This window comes from Megalopta genalis, chromosome 7 (genome assembly GCF_051020955.1).
Source record: "Megalopta genalis isolate 19385.01 chromosome 7, iyMegGena1_principal, whole genome shotgun sequence".
Taxonomy (NCBI): domain Eukaryota; kingdom Metazoa; phylum Arthropoda; class Insecta; order Hymenoptera; family Halictidae; genus Megalopta; species Megalopta genalis.
This window is the reverse complement of record NC_135019.1, coordinates 13,549,385-13,570,149: the sequence shown is the minus strand read 5'-3', so window position 1 is coordinate 13,570,149 and position 20,765 is coordinate 13,549,385. Positions and strand designations below refer to the sequence as shown.

The window sequence follows — 20,765 nt, the reverse complement described above, 5'->3', positions numbered from 1 at the left end:
ACTGCAGAATAATATCTTTCTCCTTCGCCGACGGAGACCCGGTTTTCCGCGGTTTTCGCTCGATCCGGCGACAAGCGCAACAAAACCCGCGCAACACCGAAGGAAAACCTTTGCAAGGCGCCAAGAAATCGGCAAATAAACAGCAAACGATTGCCAATAGAAATTCAACCGGCGGCCATCAGCTTTTATTAACCGTTCGCCCGTAATGAGCAATCTTTATGGTAATGGGAAATAAACGCGTTTACATCTGCCGCTTTTCATGCTCGCTACAATTATAGTACACTGTTTCATGTTTGCAGTTCATTGTTATCACTGGCGTAATGTCGGATTTCAAGTGATCGCGAGATTCATGGAAACTGCAAGTGTTCGAAGTACACGCAAATCTTCACTACGCCGAATTGTTTTATCGCAGAGAATCATTCCGGCACATCGTTTGCTATCGGTCCCTTTCATATATCGCGTTTCCAAATAATTACTGGTAATTATTACTCGCAATTATTACTAGTAATAATTACTACCAAACTGCTAGTATTGTTCCAACAGGTTCAATTCCATATGTCCAAGCTGCGAATATCACTGTAAAATGTAAATGCCGTACATCGGAAAACGTATTTTCGATTTCGTACGAAACCAACTTTCGAGTGCACGGTTACGTTTATTTTCCTCGTTCCGTTGCACGCAAACGTATCCTCCGTAAAAGTTATAAATTCGCTAAATACGCTAAGCGATGCGATTTTAGAGAGCGACATAAAATCTGAACGTTCTCGCCGCGTTACCCATCGTCGACGCGAGAATGGAGCAAAAAATCGGTTGCATTCGGCGACCGAATTCCGAGCTGAGCCGCGTGAACTTTCGCGTGCGGCCTATACGCGGTGCAACAGCGACACGGCAATCGGAATCGGACGAAACCGAACGTAAAAATGAGTTTCGCGTAGAAAGCCGTCGGAAGCAAGGCGTAACGCGATTTCCGCGGAACGTTATCGCGTTTCAGACGTTAGAAGCAACGGCGACGTCGTCGTCTGGCGGTGCGGCGCTTTTAAGAGTTCCCTGAAAAGCGCCGGGCTGCGGTGGAGCAGCACGGCGTTTATGTACTTTCGTGCGCGTTTTCCCTGATAATTCGTCCGTCCATCGGTCGCCGGGAGGACAAGTGTCGCGGATCGATCGGAACGCGAAGGAAAACGCTTCGGTAGACAGACGGCGGCGGGACAATGTCCGGCAGCGGGTTTACGACCCGCCGCCAATTCGTTATTAAAGCCTGGCCATCGTCGCGGGCATCATCGGGAGCGGAGGGCGGCGTCGCCGTTATAAGTATAACGCATTCACGAGAGAGCCACTCGTTCCGCTGACCATAAAAGTTAATCTCTGTCGGCGTTCTCGCCGGTTTTCCAGCACGTGCGTCTGCCCTCTCAGATTTACGTTTACTAACGGCCGTCCGAAAAGGGAACGAGCGACCGCACGGGAGAGAAAGACACACACACACAGAGAGACAGAGAAAGAGAGAACAAAAGACAGTAAAAGAAAGATAGAGAGTGAAAGAGAGAGAGAGAGAGAGAAAGAGAGCAGAATCTGGCATTTCTTTCGTCACCGTCGAAAGGCACGTCCATACATTACCTTTTTCGTCGGTTTGGCAGTAGCCCAAGAGGGATACCGTCACAGCTAGGAACATTAGCAGCCCCATGTCGTTTGGAAACATTAGGCTTCCTCTCCGGACGTCGTGTTCCCTTTTGCCGAAGGTGTGCCGCATCCTCTTTTCGTTTCAGCTCGGGCCGCGTTTCCTCCGCGAAGCTGAGCCCCGGGAAACGGCCGGACCGGGCCGGGCCGGGCCGGGCAGACGGGAGACGGGGACAGTCCTCTTAGGGGATATCTGGTCCACGTGACGGGAATCACGGCGAGCTGTTTTCAGGAAGACGTCGGGCGTGTCCGCGGGCACTGGCGTCGTTGGATCCGGTGCGTCGCCGTCGTTTGTCACGCACAGCACGAACGCGAGTGCGAGCCTCGCGGCGTTTTCACGAGGAACGATCGACTGTCCCGGCGTCTGGCTGATTTCCGACGTGCCGACGCTACGCCCCCGCACCGTCCTCTCCCGCGATCCAGCGTCAACATCCACCTGGACACGCTCGGCTCTCGATTTCCGGCCTCGCTCGCGTCGGAAGACACCGGGGAAACACCGACACACGGCCCGGTAGCTCGGCCCAGACTCGCTACTTTCGCGCGCGGAACCGTAACAGCGAACCGCACTCCCGAGAATATCGGCCCTGCGACGGGCTGGCGCACTGTTCAAGCTGCGACAAGTTCGCGGGGCCAGCCTGCAGCATCGTGCACGTAGCCCGGCTCAATCTCCTCCGCCCTAGAGCTTCCTGGCCGCCTCTCCCTGTCCGAGCGTTGCTTCCTCCTGAAAGGACACACCGGCACGGCACGCACAAGGCGCACAGGTGTAAACCGACCATCCCCAACGTTTTCACTCCGCGGCGCGGTTTAATCAACGGACAGGACAGGGATTGGGCTCCGGGCACGTTTACACTGTTCGGACAAGCTGACTACGGGTCTCGGGCGGGGCTCAGACGCTCGACGGCCTGCCACCCAACGAATGGAAAACGCCCGGCTCCTACTGATGGAGCCTTGACGGGATGGATTAGAGCTGTCGCTCCTGTGTTTGCCGAGCCCTCTCGCTATACCGCGCGGGATTCGCCTGTTCCTTGACCCTTGCGGGACCTCGGCCGTGTCCGCGAAAAATAGACGACTCGCGTACGCGGTAGAACACGGAGTGCAAATATTTGCCGCGTCGATGCACCCGGGGAATATGGCCTTTTTGACTCTGGGCAAGGTCGTTGGTCTTTCTCGCGGATTGCTTTATATTTTATTTGAACAGTAAACCTACCGAGCCGCTCGCAACGACCAGTTTCGCGTTCTTTATTTTATAGTCGCTGGAATTACAGTGCATTCTCTTCCCAATTGTCCTCCCAGCTTGTAAACAAAAATGGACAATTTGGAAAGGGGAGATAGGATAAGTCGGGCCTCGCGCCTCGTTTTTATAGTTGTTCACAACCGGCAACGAGCGTTTAATCCGAACGTTGTTATAAACGTGTTGAATAGTTTAAATAGATTCAGTCTTGTAGTCGTTGTCACGCGCCAGTCACTCTTAGTGCTCGGTTGGTGTAATGTTCAATAAAGGCTCACGAGTTTATTTATAATAATAATAATAAGTTGCGTATCAAAAAGAAGCGAAGAAAAAGGAATGGAGGTGATACAATGAAAGAAAAGATACAATGGTAGATTAAGTAAGTGATCGAGTTATTAAAATAATGTGAAAACGAAGGAAATTAAAGAGAATAAAATATAATATGAGATCGTTAGGACAAACGAAATAGGCATTTATTAACGTCCTCGCCGGGAGTCAAATGACTTTGAATCGAAAGAGTCGGCTTTAAAAAATGTATTTAATGCATTTAACCCTTAAATGCATATTGTTGCCAATTCCAGTTCCACTTAATTTTATTCAAAAACCTGAGTATGTGCGAGAGATATTTTCTTCTTTCGAGTTTAAAAATTGCTTCGTGTCACAACAAAAATCGCAATTGCTTTGCTGCATTTCATTTATAAATAATGTAGAAATTCCTATACTAATAGATAATATAAACACATGACCATTTGTTTACGTCTACAATAATTTTAGTAATAAACGCATATTGTTGCCAAAAGTCTACATACAACTTCTTTTCGAAATAAATACTCGATATTATTACCTAGATCTTTTTATTTACTTTTTACGTAACCTATGACTATATTCCTATAAAAAACGATTTTTCAAAATTCAAAACAAAAAATCATGCATTTAAGGGTTGATATGTTTAATAGATTTTGCCCGAAAACATCATCGCCAGTCAGACTCCCGAATCTAGTTCAATACACGTCGGATGCAGGGAAACTTTTGCCACCGACTGGCCCGATGGTAGGTGTTTCAAAGAACGCGGCGAATCGAGTAATTTAAGGAACTAGATCCGGCTGCGACGAGCGAGTTCATAGAACATAATAAAAAAGTTTATAGAACAAGAAACTCGGCGAAGCACTTGGCCCGCCAGCGTGGTGTACTTGGTTCCATTCGCAACGGGCGCATTCTGTCTCAAGTCCTTCGGACCGGAAGGGTTAACCTTCAGCGTTTATTCCCGAAAAGATGCAGTCCCGAGGAGAAAAGATCCGCGACTTGATGAAGAGTCCGAGCGGCAGCAATGCGCCAGATACGAGCGAGTACATCGTCGTAGGAAAAAGCGATCCGATGTAACGTGGACCGGAGACGAATCTCCCAGCGAATCACCGGTAGAATGCATCACGGGAAATATTGTACGCGAGTGCATGCACTGCTCTTCTGCGTAAGACGTAATAAAATAAGCATCCACATCGTTTCCACGATACGAGGAGCATATTGGAATTCTTCGTGCAGAAAATAACTAAGAAAAATGGTTCCTGCGTTATTTTGAGAACATGACTGTAAGCGAAAGGTTGCATAAGATATAAATAATATAGGCGTCGGAAACGTTTCTGCGACGTGGGAATCATGTTCGAATTCTTAATGCAGAAAATAATTGTTTCTGCAATTTTTTCGACAGCTCAATTTTGAATGGAGCATCGTACAGGATGCGATGAAATAGGCATTGATATCGTTTCCACGATATCCGAGGAGCGTATCGGAACACTTCGTGAGAAATAGAAGTATACATAGTCAAAATTGTTTTCACTGTTTCTCGAGGGCTTAATCGTTAGCGAAAGGTTGCGAAGAGATACAATCGAACTTAGTGGCAGAGTGGATTTATTTTTCCGGGAAATATAGAGATGGAAATCGGTGATATTGGAGCGCGCCGGGAATTTTCCAGCGACCAAAAGATCGAAAGTTTGGAAAATATCAGCCGGGAGCGAAGAGAAACACGATTCCGGTGAAAATCGGCAAGCGATTTCCGCATTCAGTCGGCAGTGTACACACGATGTTTCCGGAAAGCGAACCAAAATCGAAGACCGAAATTCTTTTGCGGCGGCGCGATAGAATTTTTCTGTAAAAGCAGTTCGTTAAATTCCGGCGATTATATTCGTTTTTGGAAACATTTCCCGTAACGTCGGCCACAGTGACAGACACCTCTGAAACGGAAATCGTGCAGTGGATTAGACGGTCTCGAATCGCGTCGAGGACTACGGCGGATCGAAACCTCGAGGTTCGTTTCCCTGTTTTTTTTTCGTGCGCGTGTGGGTGAACTAAAAAATCCTTTCAATCTTCTACTACACTCTTTCAGACTCAGAATTTATGTCGTATTACTCAATACAATTTCGCAACGTTATTTTAGTCCGTAGAGACTGATCTTATTAATTTAAGAAACTGCGATTATCTTATCATTCTGTTTTATTTATTTGATACTCTGTACAAAATCATTCCAAACCACTGTACTTTTATAACTAATAGGTAATTTCCCGTACAAATTATTGGGTTGGCAACTAAGTAATTGCCGATTTCAGTTATAGATGTCTCTCACTCCCATTTTTATGATATCCGTAAATGTTATATTATAAAATTATTATTATTATTATTATTATCACCTATTTCCTTCACAGCGGTGAAGGAAAAGCGACCAGAATTGGTCAATCGTAAAGGTGTCATTTTCCACCAGGACAATGCTAGGCCACACACGTCTTTCTCCACTCGACAAAAATTGATGGATATTGCTTGGGAATTGATGTTACACCCACCATATAGCCCTGATCTCGCGCCATCGGATTACCACTTATTTCGATCCCTGGACAAACTCCCTTCGCGGTAAAACTTTTAACGACGATGACGCTGTAAAATCTCACTTAACTCAGTTTTTGGCCGAAAAGGATCAGACTTTCTACGAGCGTGGAATTTTCAAGTTGTCAGAGAGATGGCGGAAGGTCATCGAACAAAATGGAAAATACATTACAGATTAAACTTCGTTCCAAGTAAAAAGAAAATTTTTTATTTCATTGAACAAATCGGCAATTACTTAGTTGCCAACCCAATAAATGAATTAATAAATAAATGAAATGATCAGCTCCATTAACGAGCAGTTGTGAAAAGACGGCTGTCGGACGACGGTGCTCGTGCTCGCCCGCGATCCTGATCTTCATATAGAAAACTTTGCCGAGGTGTCCATTATTACGAGGCCGAACGAGCCCCTGTAAAACACGATGTTCGCGCTCGCTGGCAGCTATGAAACGATCGCGAATTACTCAAATAAAAAATAGATGCGTTTGCAATCTGGAGCAAGCAAACGCGCGGCCGCGCGGCCTGGTATTTAGGCAGCATCGCGGGCGCAAGCATAATATTAATAAATATCGCAGCGGTCGGCCAGATTTTCTGCGGAATGGGCATACAATCCCGTGCTTTCTGGAAATTCGCTGGTGTTCGCGTGCGCGGCCACGGCCCGGCCATTCTTCCGCGGGATTGTTACATCTTGTTTCGCGAACGTGCCCGCGTAAGCGGCGCTTCACGGTCCGTCCGATAGGGCGTCGTAAATACTTCAGCTCGAAACGGATAAATCACCGATCGGGTCGGCAAGAAACGTTGCGCTTCTTTCCGGAACTTTTTGCCGCGCACCTGGCTCGACGAACACGTGCTTGTCCCGCCTACGTCGGAGAGCTCGCGTACACGCGGCTCCGGCTTCGATTCGATGACGAAAGTCGACCGACCACTTACGGGACACTTCGGGCTTGTTTTTCTTGCCACGTAGAGGACGCTCGTTTTTTTCCCCCCGGCTCGCGGTGCTTTAAGCGCTCCCACGCGAATCCCTCTCGATGACCAGTCGCTTCGGAGAAATTAGCAGACTGCCAACGCTGCGAACTCGGAATGTTTCTCTCGAGAGAAGCGAAGCCAATCGACGGTTTATTGAAACCCGAATTCTTCGAAGTACATCGACGTATCATTTCTTTCGCATTTTACCACCGTCTTCTTCGTTGCTTGTCACCGTTGTCCGAACGGTGTACAAATTTATGAAACGTTAAAACAACTTAGCGGACAAAAGTTACGGGAAGCTCTATGTACGTGCTACGGCTTTACACGCCGGCGTGCATAAAATCGACCGATTTCATATAACGTACGAGTATACATATAAGATCGATTTATCTAATGCTTCAAGCAACTTTCATCTTCTTTGCAAAGTACCGCGCTTTCTTGGAAGCGTCGACACTCGATAACTAGTCGTTCATCACGGAGGAATTAATAACTGACTACTAACTCCGCGTGCAAGACGTTAAGTCCACCGTCTTGTTGAAATTCCAGCTAGCGAACCAAAATTTATTACCGGGCTTATCTTTTATCCCCTATAGTCCTCCACGCTGTAACTATTGGACTTTTCCCTCGCGGGTATTTCGAGTTTTATCAACAATGAATGAATAATTGGATTTTATTAATAAAGCAGCTCCCGCGTACTGCCAATATTTGATTTATAAAAATTGATTATCTTCGAGCGCAGCAAATTTCATTTAATTCAGTGTCAAGGGATTAATGCGGACAATTTTTCGTTTGCGCAAAAGTTTGCAGTCTACTTATTGGGATGAAACTACTCTCTCGTTAAAATTCAACCGAAGATTTTTTCATCCGGCCAGGATTATCCAGATTCCATCGAGAATTGTGGTGTGTAATATTTAAGGCGATTAAGTTTTCTCTGCGCAGAGATTATCGGTGTTACCTGGTAATAACATCGACACTCATTGCGGAAAAAATTAATAATTGATTCCCATCTTGGCGGACACAAGGCACTTCGTTAAGCCGGAACCACCCTCTTATTGAAACTGCAGTTTCACGAACGAAAATTGCTTGTCCTCGCCCACACGCGATCGATAATTGGTAATAACGTTCCAAACTGTTTGCTTCTTTTTTATCTTTCGTCAGCACGATTTTCGGTATAATAACCAGCCGCGTATGCATCAGTAAATAATAACCGGCTTAGCATGTATAAAAGCGCATACAAAATTCTTTACGCAGAATGTACATTTGATACATTTATGGCATTTATAGCCGTGCAAAGTATAATAAAATCAAATATTCCACCGATTCGACCGATATCAATTTCGCCAAAAATTTCGCTCCTCCGTTGCGGGATTAATTTTCATTTCGTATACCACTAAACTGTTTCGCTCATCCTTCAAATAATATTTCAAATAATATGCCAAATTGGAAGTGTTATAATTACGTAAATGCTGCTCATGTATACGCATATTGTCTTATAACAGTGACAGGATTTACTTAAAACTTCGCGCGATTCCCATTATAATGCAGTAGAAGCTCGATTATCGAACGTCAGAATTATCTATTATGGAAATCACTTTCACATGTAATCAGTTCCATCCGGGGCAACCTGTATGCAAAACGATTCGCTGTACAAATTAATAAAGATGAAGTCCGGCACCGTTAATGAAGTAAAGCCGTTTCATTATCCGAACATTCTTGTTACTCTGCTTAATCCGGATAATCGAGGTTCTACTGTGCACGCGCCCGAGTAAACAAGTCGATCGAATACCGTCTCGTACAACCAATTTCCTAATATCGTTAACTGCAATGGAAGTGCGAATGTAATACGCTTTCCGATTTACGATTTCGGAAGCAGTCGAATAAAAGGTCCCGCTGTAAATACAACCTGAACGAACCCCATAAACGTTCCGGTATAACGCTAGTAACCAAGGCAGTCCGCGGATGAATCGAAATTCAATTAAAAAACGCCAAAATGAAAGTTCGCCAGGTGATCCGATGCTCGTAGAAGATAGCGGGAGATATCCGAGAGTCGGTGGCGGCGCAGTGGGACCGGTTAATATAGCGAATTTATTTACCGAAGGAGGATTTATCGCCCGGCTATCTATCCGGAATAGTCTCGCGGTCGCGAGAGCCCCTTTCGAAGTTTCGCTGCGCTTTCGGGCTCGTTCGAGCATCTAATTCATTATCGTCGGCCAGATACGTCCGCGTATTGTCGTCGCCGTGATCCGGCTATCGCACGACACGCTGCGATGGAATTCCATTTCCGAGGAGGGGGAACTTGCACCCCGTTTATCCTCCATTCACACATACATACACACGAGCCGAAAACAGCCTCCTCTCCGTTCGCACGTAGACGAGCATCCGCAGCATCTGTTCCCGTATAGAGAATCGACGAGCAGCTCCGACAGCGAACGGAATCGTCAAAAATCGCTTATCACCCCGTATCTATGGGGCTGCGACCCCCGTTCATCTTCCCGCTCTGGGAACCCGTTGGAAACCGTGGCGCAAATCCGTTAAAAAATCTGGAGCCACTCGAACCGGAGCGCAAACCTTTTGGACCTTTTGGACCTTTTCGGCGGTCGATCGACTCGAGCTAGCTCCACTTGAAAGGAAAAAAGGGTTTCCGTGGGAGCAGTCTAAACATTCAAACGAGCCTGTTCCCCGGCCGCGCTCCCGTTCTTTCCCACGGCTTCCGTCTCCGTTTCCATCGGCTTTGCATTCGCGCCACGAACACCGTTCCTCGCGAGAAATCCGTTGCGGGGGCGGCCACGGGGGTCTCGGTCCCGAACGGGGGTGGGGACCCCCGAATCTCATTTGCAGTGACCGACATCCGACACGGTCGACGATCTCAGGACACCCGCGCGCGAAAAACGAGCTCGTCGTCCCGGCACGCGAGCCATATTTTTCTCAGCCACTCCTCGCCCGCTCTTTCAGCGACCCTGCACCCTTCTGCACTTAGGCGGTCGGGGTGAGGCGGACACGCCGAGCGGAAATGGTCAGGCATCGGAACGAAACTGTCTCTCGTTCGTTTGAGCTTTCTTGCGCAGCGGACTCCTACGTAACGCGTGCTTCAACAACGAGCCAATCATTTCGCGACCAACGTTTTCATAATAAAATTTATACGAAATACTGGAATCGAAACGAAGCTGTCTCTCATTTGTTTGAACTTTCTTGCGCAGCAGACTCCTGGATAACGCGAGTTTCTGTAACGAGCCAATAATTTTCCGACCATTGTTTTCATAATAAAATTGAAATGGATACTCTCTCTCTCTCTCTTTCTCTCTCTTTCTCAATAGTTCGCATTCTTCTTCATTGCGTTCAAAGCCCGCCACATGTATTTTCAAAGCAAATCTTCCAACAGCTCGTTCAATGCGTACAAAAAGTGATACGCATCTTTGATAACTGAACTCCTCAAATTTTCATCGATGTCAAGAATTTTAATGGTTCGGTTGATTTTTCTATACCCTTTGCATATCGTTTCAGGCATTACCAAATTATATATTTCATATTTTCCATTTTTTTCTCGCGTCATTGCGAGATCTCTCAAATTCAGTCTTAACACCAAACCTACCAGTGCCGGGGTTAAACGATTCGTTTTATATCTTTTATTGAATAGTTACCGAGGTTACAAGGATGTTTCTACGGAAAATGTAATAAATTTCTTTACTCGAGCTCGTTATCTTACAAAGGTCGTAAGAGATCGAAATAGATTCAATCGTGTCATTCTAACAAGGAAAATCATTCGAGCTACTTTTGTTACTCGTATCGTATCACGGTCAAGATCTACAAAATACATTCTTTAAATTTTCGGCGTAGGCTCGGATAAAAAGAGTTAAAAACCAAGGGTCTTTTATTTCATAAAAGGCGTCCAAAAAGATTCACGTCATTTAGCTCAGTTTGAAAAAAAAAGTTATACCGTTTTAAAGGGTGTCCACGTACATTTGTTCCCGACTGTAAACAAAGATAACGTGAACATTATCTTGGAACGTGGTGCCTCGGAGCGGCCATTCGAGCGCGAAGGGTTAATTCCTTTGTTGTTTCTTTAATCGCGTTTCGCCGAGGAGATGTTGCTCATTCGCGGAAATGTGTAGCCAGCAGAAAACTATCCCACTGTTGGTCCAGCGGCGGTCTGTCTTATCTGGAGGATTCTTTGGTTCGGAGCGAAGGGCTCGTGAAAGGAGAAACCGTGCGCGAGTGACCCGCGTTGCCATTCAGCGGAACATCGGTGCGCGACGTGGAACAATCGCTTCAGTGTTCGCATCCCTCTGCTACCGATATTCATCCCCCGGTTCGGTATTGCACGGCCACGGGAGCCGCGCCGCGGGTCGTGCTCGGGCCGGGTCGGGCCAGGTCGGGCCAGGCCAGCACGGGCCGGGGCTGATCACCGCGCCGACGAGCGCCGCGGAGTCCTCGGCCCGTAACAATCCTATCGCCTGCCGTTCCACCGAAAAATCCGCTCTTCCTCTCGACTCTCGACCTTTCCCTGTCGGAGTAAATATTTCAACCGGAGCCTCGGCTCGGCTCCCCTCGGCTCGACTCGGCACCGCCCGGCACGGTTCATCGCCGCGGCCGCGGTTCCGCCGCGGAGGCGAGATCATTGCTGATTTTACGGAGTCCATCTATCCTCTTTACGCCGGCGAGATAAACGTTTCCCGGAGAGCTTTAAACCGAGATAAGGAAATGCACGCGATATCTTCGAAAACTCGTAAAGTCTCGCGGATTTCCATAATGCAATACTGCCGAGATGTATACGTATACGTATATATTATGTAGACCGAGTAGGTTTACATAGGCGTTCGCGCGCCGGTGTGGGACGTGGTTCTCGACCGTGAAGATGTGTGCGTGCGTATATAAAAGCCCGAAGAAAAGATAACAAAGTTTCCTGGGCTGATTAAAGGGGGAACAACGCCGACTGTCGTCACGCCGCGGCGCGCACACCTGTCCGTCTACAGGGTGATCTACTGAATTCCGGCTGATTATGGCCGCCGTATCCACTGGCGTGGCCGCGAACCAACCCAGGTTTGCTTAGTTTAGTTGTCCGATGGCCTCGTTCCGAACCAACCAGACATTCAACTTTATTTCAGTCGCTCGACGACCAGCCATAAGTTTGCGCATTTTCTCTGCGGTCTAATTTACAGTTCGCTCGCCGCGTTGCTTCGAGAGATTCGGCCACGCGCAAGTGACAGAACCTTCGTGGAAAGTAATAGCTGGCTCTTTGATCTAATATGATCTGATTATTCGGCTGTCGGAACGCTTTTTAATATCGCGCATTCGTTTCGACCTGATTAATCGTGTTTCCGGTCTTGTTGTTTGCTTGCAAAGAACGACAGAAAGTTGGAAAATTTGCATACTTTTATATCATTACCGGCGGCAAGACTTCAAAGCAGCAGAAATACTAGGGTGGCTGATGGGAAAGATGTGGTCCGAAGTCGTTACGGTGGAATATAACGTGAAAGCACAGGAATTTTCCATAATACTGCTGACGAGATAATAACAGTGGAATACAATTAATCGATTAAAATTAATATATCGCATTAAAGGGAGCTTGAAAAGCTGCGAAACGATGGCACGAGGAGGTAAATGGATTGGCTTTAACCACTTTAGAAATTAGCATGAGAGTGGTCTGTAATAAAGCACGGTTTCCGTGTAATTAAATAGTGGTGTAAGTCGAAAGATCGGCTATCCGATAATTGATAATAATTGCCAATAACATTTGTCTCCCGCTGCGAATAAAACGAACGCAGGTCGTCTGTGTAACAGAAAATTCGCGTGGCGGCCAACATGTCAAGCCTTTAACTGCGTCGCTCCGGCACGGAGCCGTCAGCTTTTTGCGGCGCGATATTCGCATGACTGATTACAGCGTAACTGATACTGAATCGTACTGTTAAAAACAAGAAAATTTCGAAGCAATTTTTGGTATTCGGTTTTATTAAACTCCGGCGGGTCGGAGTGCGGCGAAAACGGTAAATACAGTGATCCATCAACATCGGACGGTCGCGCGAATAATATTGTTCCATCTGCAACGATGAACGGTGAAAATGGCGAAGCTTCTTAAAAATTTCGATCCTTCGAAATATTTAAACACGCCGCGAACACCGATATCTGCGCTAAATTATCTCAGCGGGGTCTATTAATAACCCATCGGGTATGCCAGCCGGACGCGACGGTGTTATAATAATTAACTTGCGGGTGTTGGGCATTTATCGCAAAATCGTGCACGCGGAAAATAGTGAAAATTATTCCGGACTTATTCAAATAATTTAACGCGGGGAACGCGAAGAGTCGTTGAAAATATTTGTCTTATTAAAATCCTGAAACGGACAAATGATTTTCTACCGTAACACCTCCATGTTCCATGTTATTGCTGCAGGGAATTTTGATCTTGCATACAGATCCTTTCCAAACAGTCTTGTAATAATACAGACACTTGCTCCTCACGCCGGAATTAACCTCCTGCGCCGTAACGTCGCGTCGAACTCGCAGAATAGTTTTCGAACAGAATTTAATAAATACAAATGTTATTCAATCCGTCCGATTCCAAGTAGAATCCCCACCGTTCCGCTGTGAATATTTAATTTCCGTGTTAAACGCGCGTTTACAGCGAATATAGAGTTCCCCCTAACAGTGAATTATTAACGAGACGAGCCGTGTAATTTTATTATTCGATATAAAGTATTGATAGACCACGCCTGCATATTGATGGGCCTTGTGTCGGCCGTAATAAGGATCGGTTGTGACCGATATTACGCGTCGCGCGTGACTGGTGAAACCCGGAACCTTGATCGAACGATTTAATTATCCGATGATAACGATCGCGACTTGGTAACACGTATGTCAGATACGGCGACAATTCTCGCGAGTGATACACGCGAAGTTCGGGATATCCGACGAATAAGAACAAAGTGACGGAAATGACAACCACTATCCGCAGAACAAACTGTCCGATTTGACTATTGACGCGATATGATGCCATGACAAGGAAAATTATTAATGGCGCGCGAATCACGCGATAAAGCGGTTTTCAGCGTAAACTTCGCAAAATGAAAAAAATAAAAAACTGACACGACGACTAACCGGAGGAAGCACGCATCGATGGATTTTCCCTTTCGGTTGAATGATTAATTAAAGGTGTAGTCTTCTGTAAATAATTCTGGACTTAACGCCAATTCGAGAAGAAAGCGACGCATTCCTTTGAGAACACGATCTTGTTGCGACTGGAAATTTCTCGTAGTCGGTTTCCGTCTCAATATATCGACAGCGGTGTATCGATATGTTCAAATATTTTCAGAGGGTTCTAATAAATCTCGGCTTTAAATTACACCGATACTAGTACTTTAATGTATCAGGATTAAAATTCGACAATTAGACCAACGAAATGCATAAATTTTCAGCATTTACGGTATTGCCGATATAATCGTCCTTATATTGCGTATTGTTGCGCCTTGATTTCCTGAATAAATTGTAGATTTTATCGGGATTTGTGTTTTAATGTATCACGATTACATCTTGGCAATTCGGCCGATGCGTGTAATTTAGACGGATAAATTTTAATTTTACATGGCACACGGCGCAATTGCTCTTGTAACCACACAAAGAGTGATTCCGCGAATAAATCGCGAACGCGTTGCTGAAAAATATTCGTGTCCCGATAAATCAACACCTAAATCTGACAAAGTAATTCTCTGGCGTCCGGGTAAACAGCTTTAACAGGGACTTAGAAACGATTCCGTTGCTCGCATAACTGCTTGGCTTTCCGTCGTCGGCCAGTTTACCACCGGAACCCCAGGAGCCAGCTACTCCATTCCTCGCATCGCCGGAATCATTCGATTTGCTCGATTTTATGGACGCTTTTAGCAAACATTATCGTTAAACAACGTCTCGTCGAGAGCGGCATTCAGAATCAATTACTGAATAATATAGTTTCATAATCAATTAACTATTTTTGCCGAAGTGCGAGCACGGCCAAACAGATCGCCGCATCCATGGTTCCAGTGTTAATTAAAACGTTCCTACCGTCGTCGGCGGGTCGATAATTAACCCAATTAATTAAACATCAATGCGATATTCGTGTTCCGAGGAACACTTTCGATAGAGAATTTTTCGCGTCCCGACAAATGATTAAGCGAAAGGTCTGCCGGCCGTTCCACGACTTCCCATTCCTTTTGTTCGAGCAGTTTATGCACCGGCCGGGTGTTCCATAATTACTCTCTTTAATAAAGCAAACGACTTTGAGAAATATCGAACGGTTCTTTTTGTAGCAATTTGGAAAAGAAACCCTACATTTACCTATAGACCGCGGATCTTTATTAACTTGCGACATTTGAGTAGTTTATAATGCTGAAACGATGGTTTAAATCGTGAACATCAGCGACAATTGAGAGACGAATTTTGAGAATAAAAAGAGAATTGCACGGACAATGCAGAAGCGAAGGAAATCCGCGGAAATCAGGCGAACTGCCGACTGAATTCGGCGTACAATAAATTCAATGGGGCGTCAACATCAGACTTGTATCGATAAAGTCGGGCGACACTTCGAAATGCAAACACACGCCGGGCGTTCAAAAGTATCCGGATACTTACATGTTTGCTGATTTCACCGAGATACCTCGGAGCTTTGTGCAGCCTTTTTTCCTCGCTGTTCTACAAATATTATGCTGCCGAAAAACGCGAGCAACGTTGATTAACGGGGAACGTCGATACCACGTACGCGCGCATTATTGTAGAACGCCGCGAAAATATTCATTTCCCGACGATTTTATGATTCGCTCTGTTCTTTTTTTCCGCGCGGTATCGTTATTGTATCCGGCCTTTTACGGCCCCGGTCGAATATTTGCATTCGATTGAACGGTTCGCCGGCCGGTTGTGATTGATAAACGGGAGATTAGGACGGCGCAGTCGAGAATTGCGGGACAAATTGGAAAAGTTGGCGGCGAAATTTCGAAAACAACCGCGGGGGATAATTAAAAAGAAGCTGCGCAGAAATGTGGTGCAATCGGCGACCCTCGAATTGTCTCTCCGTTCCAATAAGAAGCCGATCGACCAACAACAATTTCATTTTCGAAGCTGTTGTATCGCTAGAGAATCGATTTGCTCTGCATCTGTGCGCGATAGCTCACAGCCTCGCATTTTTCTATCATTTTTAATGAACGAGCGGTGATGGCCGGGTCAAGAGCGACCCAGATTGTCAAGAGTTTGCATCAACTTCTTAATTTCCGGCCGTCAACACTCAGGGACGATAGTTCGCCGAGTCTGCGAAGAGGAGATCGATTCATCTGCGAGAAACGTTGCGGAACATTCATTTTACTCTTTGGCCAATAAAACCACAATCTTTCGTGGAACGTAAGAACCCAAGGCTGCCGATTTCTAAGCACGATAAAAATTGTCCGCATCGATTACGGAGAAACAGGAGCTCGTTAAAGACTCGAATGTCACCTGGTCGTTTCTGTGGCGAAAGCACGAAACCCGCGATCTATCCACCGTATCGCGCACAGTCCCGACGAAACTAACACAATTATCGCCGCGAGAATGTCACGGAGCCACTCCTCGACCAATTACGAAAATCTTATTCATTTATCTTCATAACGCGGTCGGCAGTGAACCAGTTGTGTTGCTCTTCCAGATTCGTACGACATTGCAACGTTCCACGAATGCGTCCCATTACGACCGGGGCTCTGATTATCATTGTGTACAAGTGCCACGCGCTCTAACCTGTTTCCCGTTCGCGAAAGTTCGCTAATAAAGCAATGTCTAATTACGACCAAATTAGCTTCGACGCGAAGAAAAGTCTCGTTACCTGAAGAGACGGCCCGCAAAAACTCCACCAGATCACGCTAATTTGCGGCGCTAAACTTCATTCCGCCGATTAGCCGTTCAGCTCTTCGAAGCTCGATCGATTCAATGGAAATTCGGTTCAAGCGGATACGTTGCGACGAGAATTCGGTCCCAGGACGCGCAAAGGATCGATATTTTTTTATTAAACCAACGGGGCTTTATATTCTGCGAAGCCTCGAGGAACCGGTTACAAGATTTTACGAAATTTCGCGAGATGTCCGAGTATCGCGCCGGTATCTCGACGCGCAGAAGATCGGCCACCCGGTATACCTGCGCGCATCCTCGTTTCCCTGTTTCCCTGGGCAAAGTAGCTGCGCCCGAGTTCGGCTATCGGCGAATCGGTAACGTTTATAGCGTATTTACGTTTCCCCCATGGCTGGAGGGCGATAGGGGCTGGCGGTAGTGATACCGGCAGCACTGATACCATACTCCCATCTAATGTAACAAGCTTTCAAACGGGCCACGTATACCCGGCTCGCATATCCGGCACCGCGTTCGCGTAGTTTCGCCTGTCCGCGAATAAGATAGACTCTCTTCCCAGAGCTTTTCGAACGGAGCTTTTCCCCTCGGACGGGAGCACGCCGTCCGGCCAAGTCGATGAAAGTGTCCGCCACGTACGGGTGATCGATCACGTTGTTTCGTCTAATCGAACGTTCACGAAAGGAGGAGTCGGAAAGAACAATCCGGGGAGAACGATCTAAAAAGGCCGAGCTAGAAAGAACAATTCGAGCCGGAAAGAGCTTTGCCCCGCCGCGCCGCGTCGATGGCAAACGTGTCTTGGCGAGCGAGTCGCTCCACGGCCGTTTCGGGAAAGCCTGGGACGACCGTCCAGGAACCGTTGAATACCGATTCCTCGGCAGATCAACACTCCGGTCGTCGGACCGTGCCTACGAGCTATGACGATTCTCATCTAAAACGTTGGCACCGGACCAACCGGGCTATTCAACGATCCGCGATCGCTAACTTCGGACAACCGACGCGAGCCGTCCCCTTCTCGCTCATCGCCAAACAGAAACATCCTCGGCGGAAGTTTGATCGAACCTACCTATATACTTCCGCGAACTTCCGCCGCGAACCGTCGGCCTCCGTTATCCCGACGTTCTCTATCCGCGATGGCCATTCCGTCGCGTCTTTCCGCGCGTGTACTCCGCGCTCGCGGCTTAAAGCCACGTCCGGGCTTTGCTGGGTTCACTCCGGTAATTGCCTTCGTCTGGACCGAGTGCTTATCCTGCGCGAGCCAGATACAGTTGCTCGGAGAATATTGTGATCAGTGGATCGAGCGGATCATCGCGCGATAGAAAAGTTTTGCCTATCCGCTGCGAGAAACGGCAGGCAATATCTTTCTTTTCTCGATTCGTTCGAGGCTAATCGCGCAGCTGGTGTGCGTAATGTCCATTCAAAGCGGGAAGACTGATGACACGCCGCGTGCGTAACGATCGTGGACACGATAGAAAATCGTTCGAACACGATCGACTGGCACAGCGATGTCTAGAAAAGTCACGCGAGGTCGGAACAGGCTATTTCCTAATGCAAGAACAAAGGAGACCAGGTTTATTAGAGAAATTACTTGCGTAAGTACTCTCGAATCTTGTAGATGCGATCTAATTTCGATTTACTTAATAGACTGCGCTAAACGTCGAGTTCCAAGTTTGTTAAGACAATCGTGTCGTTCGTATGTGATCGACGCGGCAGTCGAAGCGTTAATGTTCTCGCGTTTCAACGAGAAATTTCAGTTGCAGGACAAAGAATTTTGATCGATGTTAGTTATTCCGACAAAATGAAACAGCTGAGCCGAAGTATCGACGCGTTCCCGATCTTAAGAACGCGATTGTTACTTTTTCAGCGTGGCTACGATTCGATCGCGTGCAATTTTAGCCAGCCAGAATTATTGCCTTGCGAGTATCGCGCTGCAAAAAGCTTTTGGCTTTCGGTTGGCGCAGTCAAAGGATTCGATTGCAGCCACCAGTTTTTGTCACGAACATTCATTTCAAAGTAAGCAATTCAGATTTAATAGATTCGTTTTCAGATCGTTTAATCCCGAGATATTTGGACCTATTGCTCTCGCGTTGCAGGGCACGATACTCAAACGTAATAAACAGGAAACAGCGGTTTCAAATTCGATAACGTTCGGTAGCTTCGATCTTCTGAAATCACCAGGCCTCGTTCACGGTATTTAAACGTATCGCTCGTGCCACAGCACGGAATAATTTTCCAGAGGCAGCAAAATCGGACAACCGTCGGCCGGCTCGCGGCGTCTGGACCGAGATTCGCGGCGCCTCGAGGGATCGTGGGACCGATGCTGGGTCCCTTTGCTTCCGGCTCGAGCTTCCAGCCAGCAGGTAGACCGGATAAAATCTATACGGTGCCGGCCCGATGCCACGCACGCGGAAAAATACCGGCGAATCCGTGGCCGGCGCGACCCGCCGCGAACCGCCGCGACCCAGAGCGTTCCGGCGCGTTTTCCGCGGGACGAGAATATAGGGACGGTGGGAGATTCGGGCTCGAGATTTCGGTCCGTGGACCGTGACCGGCGTCGTGTAGCCAGGGTTGGCGGGTTGAGCGCGGCGGGTCGTCGAGAGAGTGCCCGAGGACCCGTGTAATGGCTCGCGTACGCGAACCCGAGAGCACGCGGCTGAAATTTAAACCGTCACTACCACCGAACCGTTGTTGTACCACTGGCAACACACCACTACCACCACTGGCACCGCCGACACCGCCGGGAAAGCACAAGCACCACCAGCAGCAGCAGCAGCAGCAGCAGCACACAACTGCGTCGAGGACCGCGGCGTATCGTTACCCACCCTTCACCGTGACGAGACGCGAAACAGAGAGAAACTATGACAGAGGTGTACCGAGCAGGTAAAGAGTCGCCTCGGAGGGTGGGCGAAAGACAGGCATAGCAGAGGAGACAGTTGGGAGTAAAGAGATAGGGAGAGAGAAAGAGAGAGAAAAGAGATAGAGAGCGAGAGAGAGAGAGAGAGAGGGAAAGAGGAGAGGAGAGACACGGGGAGATCGACGGGGCAAGAGAGGAGGAGGAAGCCGAGCCAGAGAGAGCCCCAGACCGGCGACGACGTTCGGCGACGTTCGGATCGGCGTCGAATACGGTCGCCGTGCGCTCTCCGGCGAATACAGTTTGCTTCCTCGAGGCCCGGTGTCTCCTCGTCTCCTGCCGCAGCAACCTCCGCGCGATAGCCAACCCGGTTGCTGTTGCAGTTCGGTTCTCGCCGGTGATTTTACCGTGGTCGCACCAGTATTCCCTCTGTAGACCGAGACGCCGAGCACACACACCACCGACAGCCTCGCAGGCTCCGTTTTCACTCGCAGCGTAGTGCCACGCACCACCGACCGAAGGGAGGCAACGAGCGTGCGTCCGACCGTCGGAGGGAGAGGAGGGAGAGGTGGGGACGCCAGCCGGAGAGGGTAGGAATCGAGAGCCAGTCGGTGGGAGGGCGAGAGGGACAAAGGGTCGAAGGGTTGAGAAAAAGAGAGAGAGAAAGAGGAATAGAGAAAGAGAGAGAGAGAGAGAGAGCGAAACGGGTCCAGAGAGAGGAGCAGCGTGCTTCGACCGGGCGTTCCTCGGTCCTCCTCTGCCGCACGACGACTGAATCTTCGGGGTGGACTGGGGAGGCTGCGCGCAGGGTCGGCCCCGCTCCCTTCCTCTCTCCACTCACCTCTCTCCGCTTTCCTCTCTCCCTTCTCCGCTCTTCTCTCGCGGCTTCTCTTTCACTCCCATCAGCTCCTCTCCTCTGGCTCTTTCTCCTTCGCCGTCTCTCTCCGGCGCTTTCCTCTTCCGCGTCTTTTTCTGGCATCTCCTCCTCCTCCTCCTTCTGCCTGTTCTCCTCCTTCTCTCACCCCCTTTTCGCTCCCTCCCTTTCTCTCATACTCTCTCTCCATCGTACCCTCCCCTGCTCTCTCTCTTTATCTTTCTCTATCTCTCTCTCTCTCTATCTCTCTTGTTCTATCGCTCGCCCCCTCCTTCTCCGCCGATACTACTTCTTGCTCTCTGCCGCTCTGTCTGTCTACTCGACGTACCCGCCTGCACCCGCCGCCGCTGTTCTCTTCCCTAGCGATGGGCACACACGGGCTGCACGCCGGGTCTTGGACAATTCGGTGCAAAGGGGAGCCAAGACACCCCATGGACAAGTAAAACCGCTGTTCTCTCGTCGCACGGCGGAAGTCGATG

At 48.1% G+C, this 20,765-nt stretch overlaps 1 protein-coding gene across 1 annotated transcript in view; it reads right to left on the bottom strand.

The window, feature by feature from the left end:
• kon (chondroitin sulfate proteoglycan 4-like protein) overlaps positions 1–20,188 on the bottom strand; it is a 94,684-nt gene extending 74,496 nt beyond the window's left edge. Inside the window, exons 1-2 of the mRNA XM_033472714.2 lie at positions 19,820–20,188; positions 1,612–2,392 (exon numbers count right to left, since the gene is read on the bottom strand). Coding sequence (XP_033328605.2) covers positions 1,612–1,744 — 133 coding nt within the window. The 5' untranslated portion in view covers positions 1,745–2,392; positions 19,820–20,188. The remainder of the gene's footprint in view (positions 1–1,611; positions 2,393–19,819) is intronic.
• Positions 20,189–20,765: the final 577 nt, after the last annotated feature.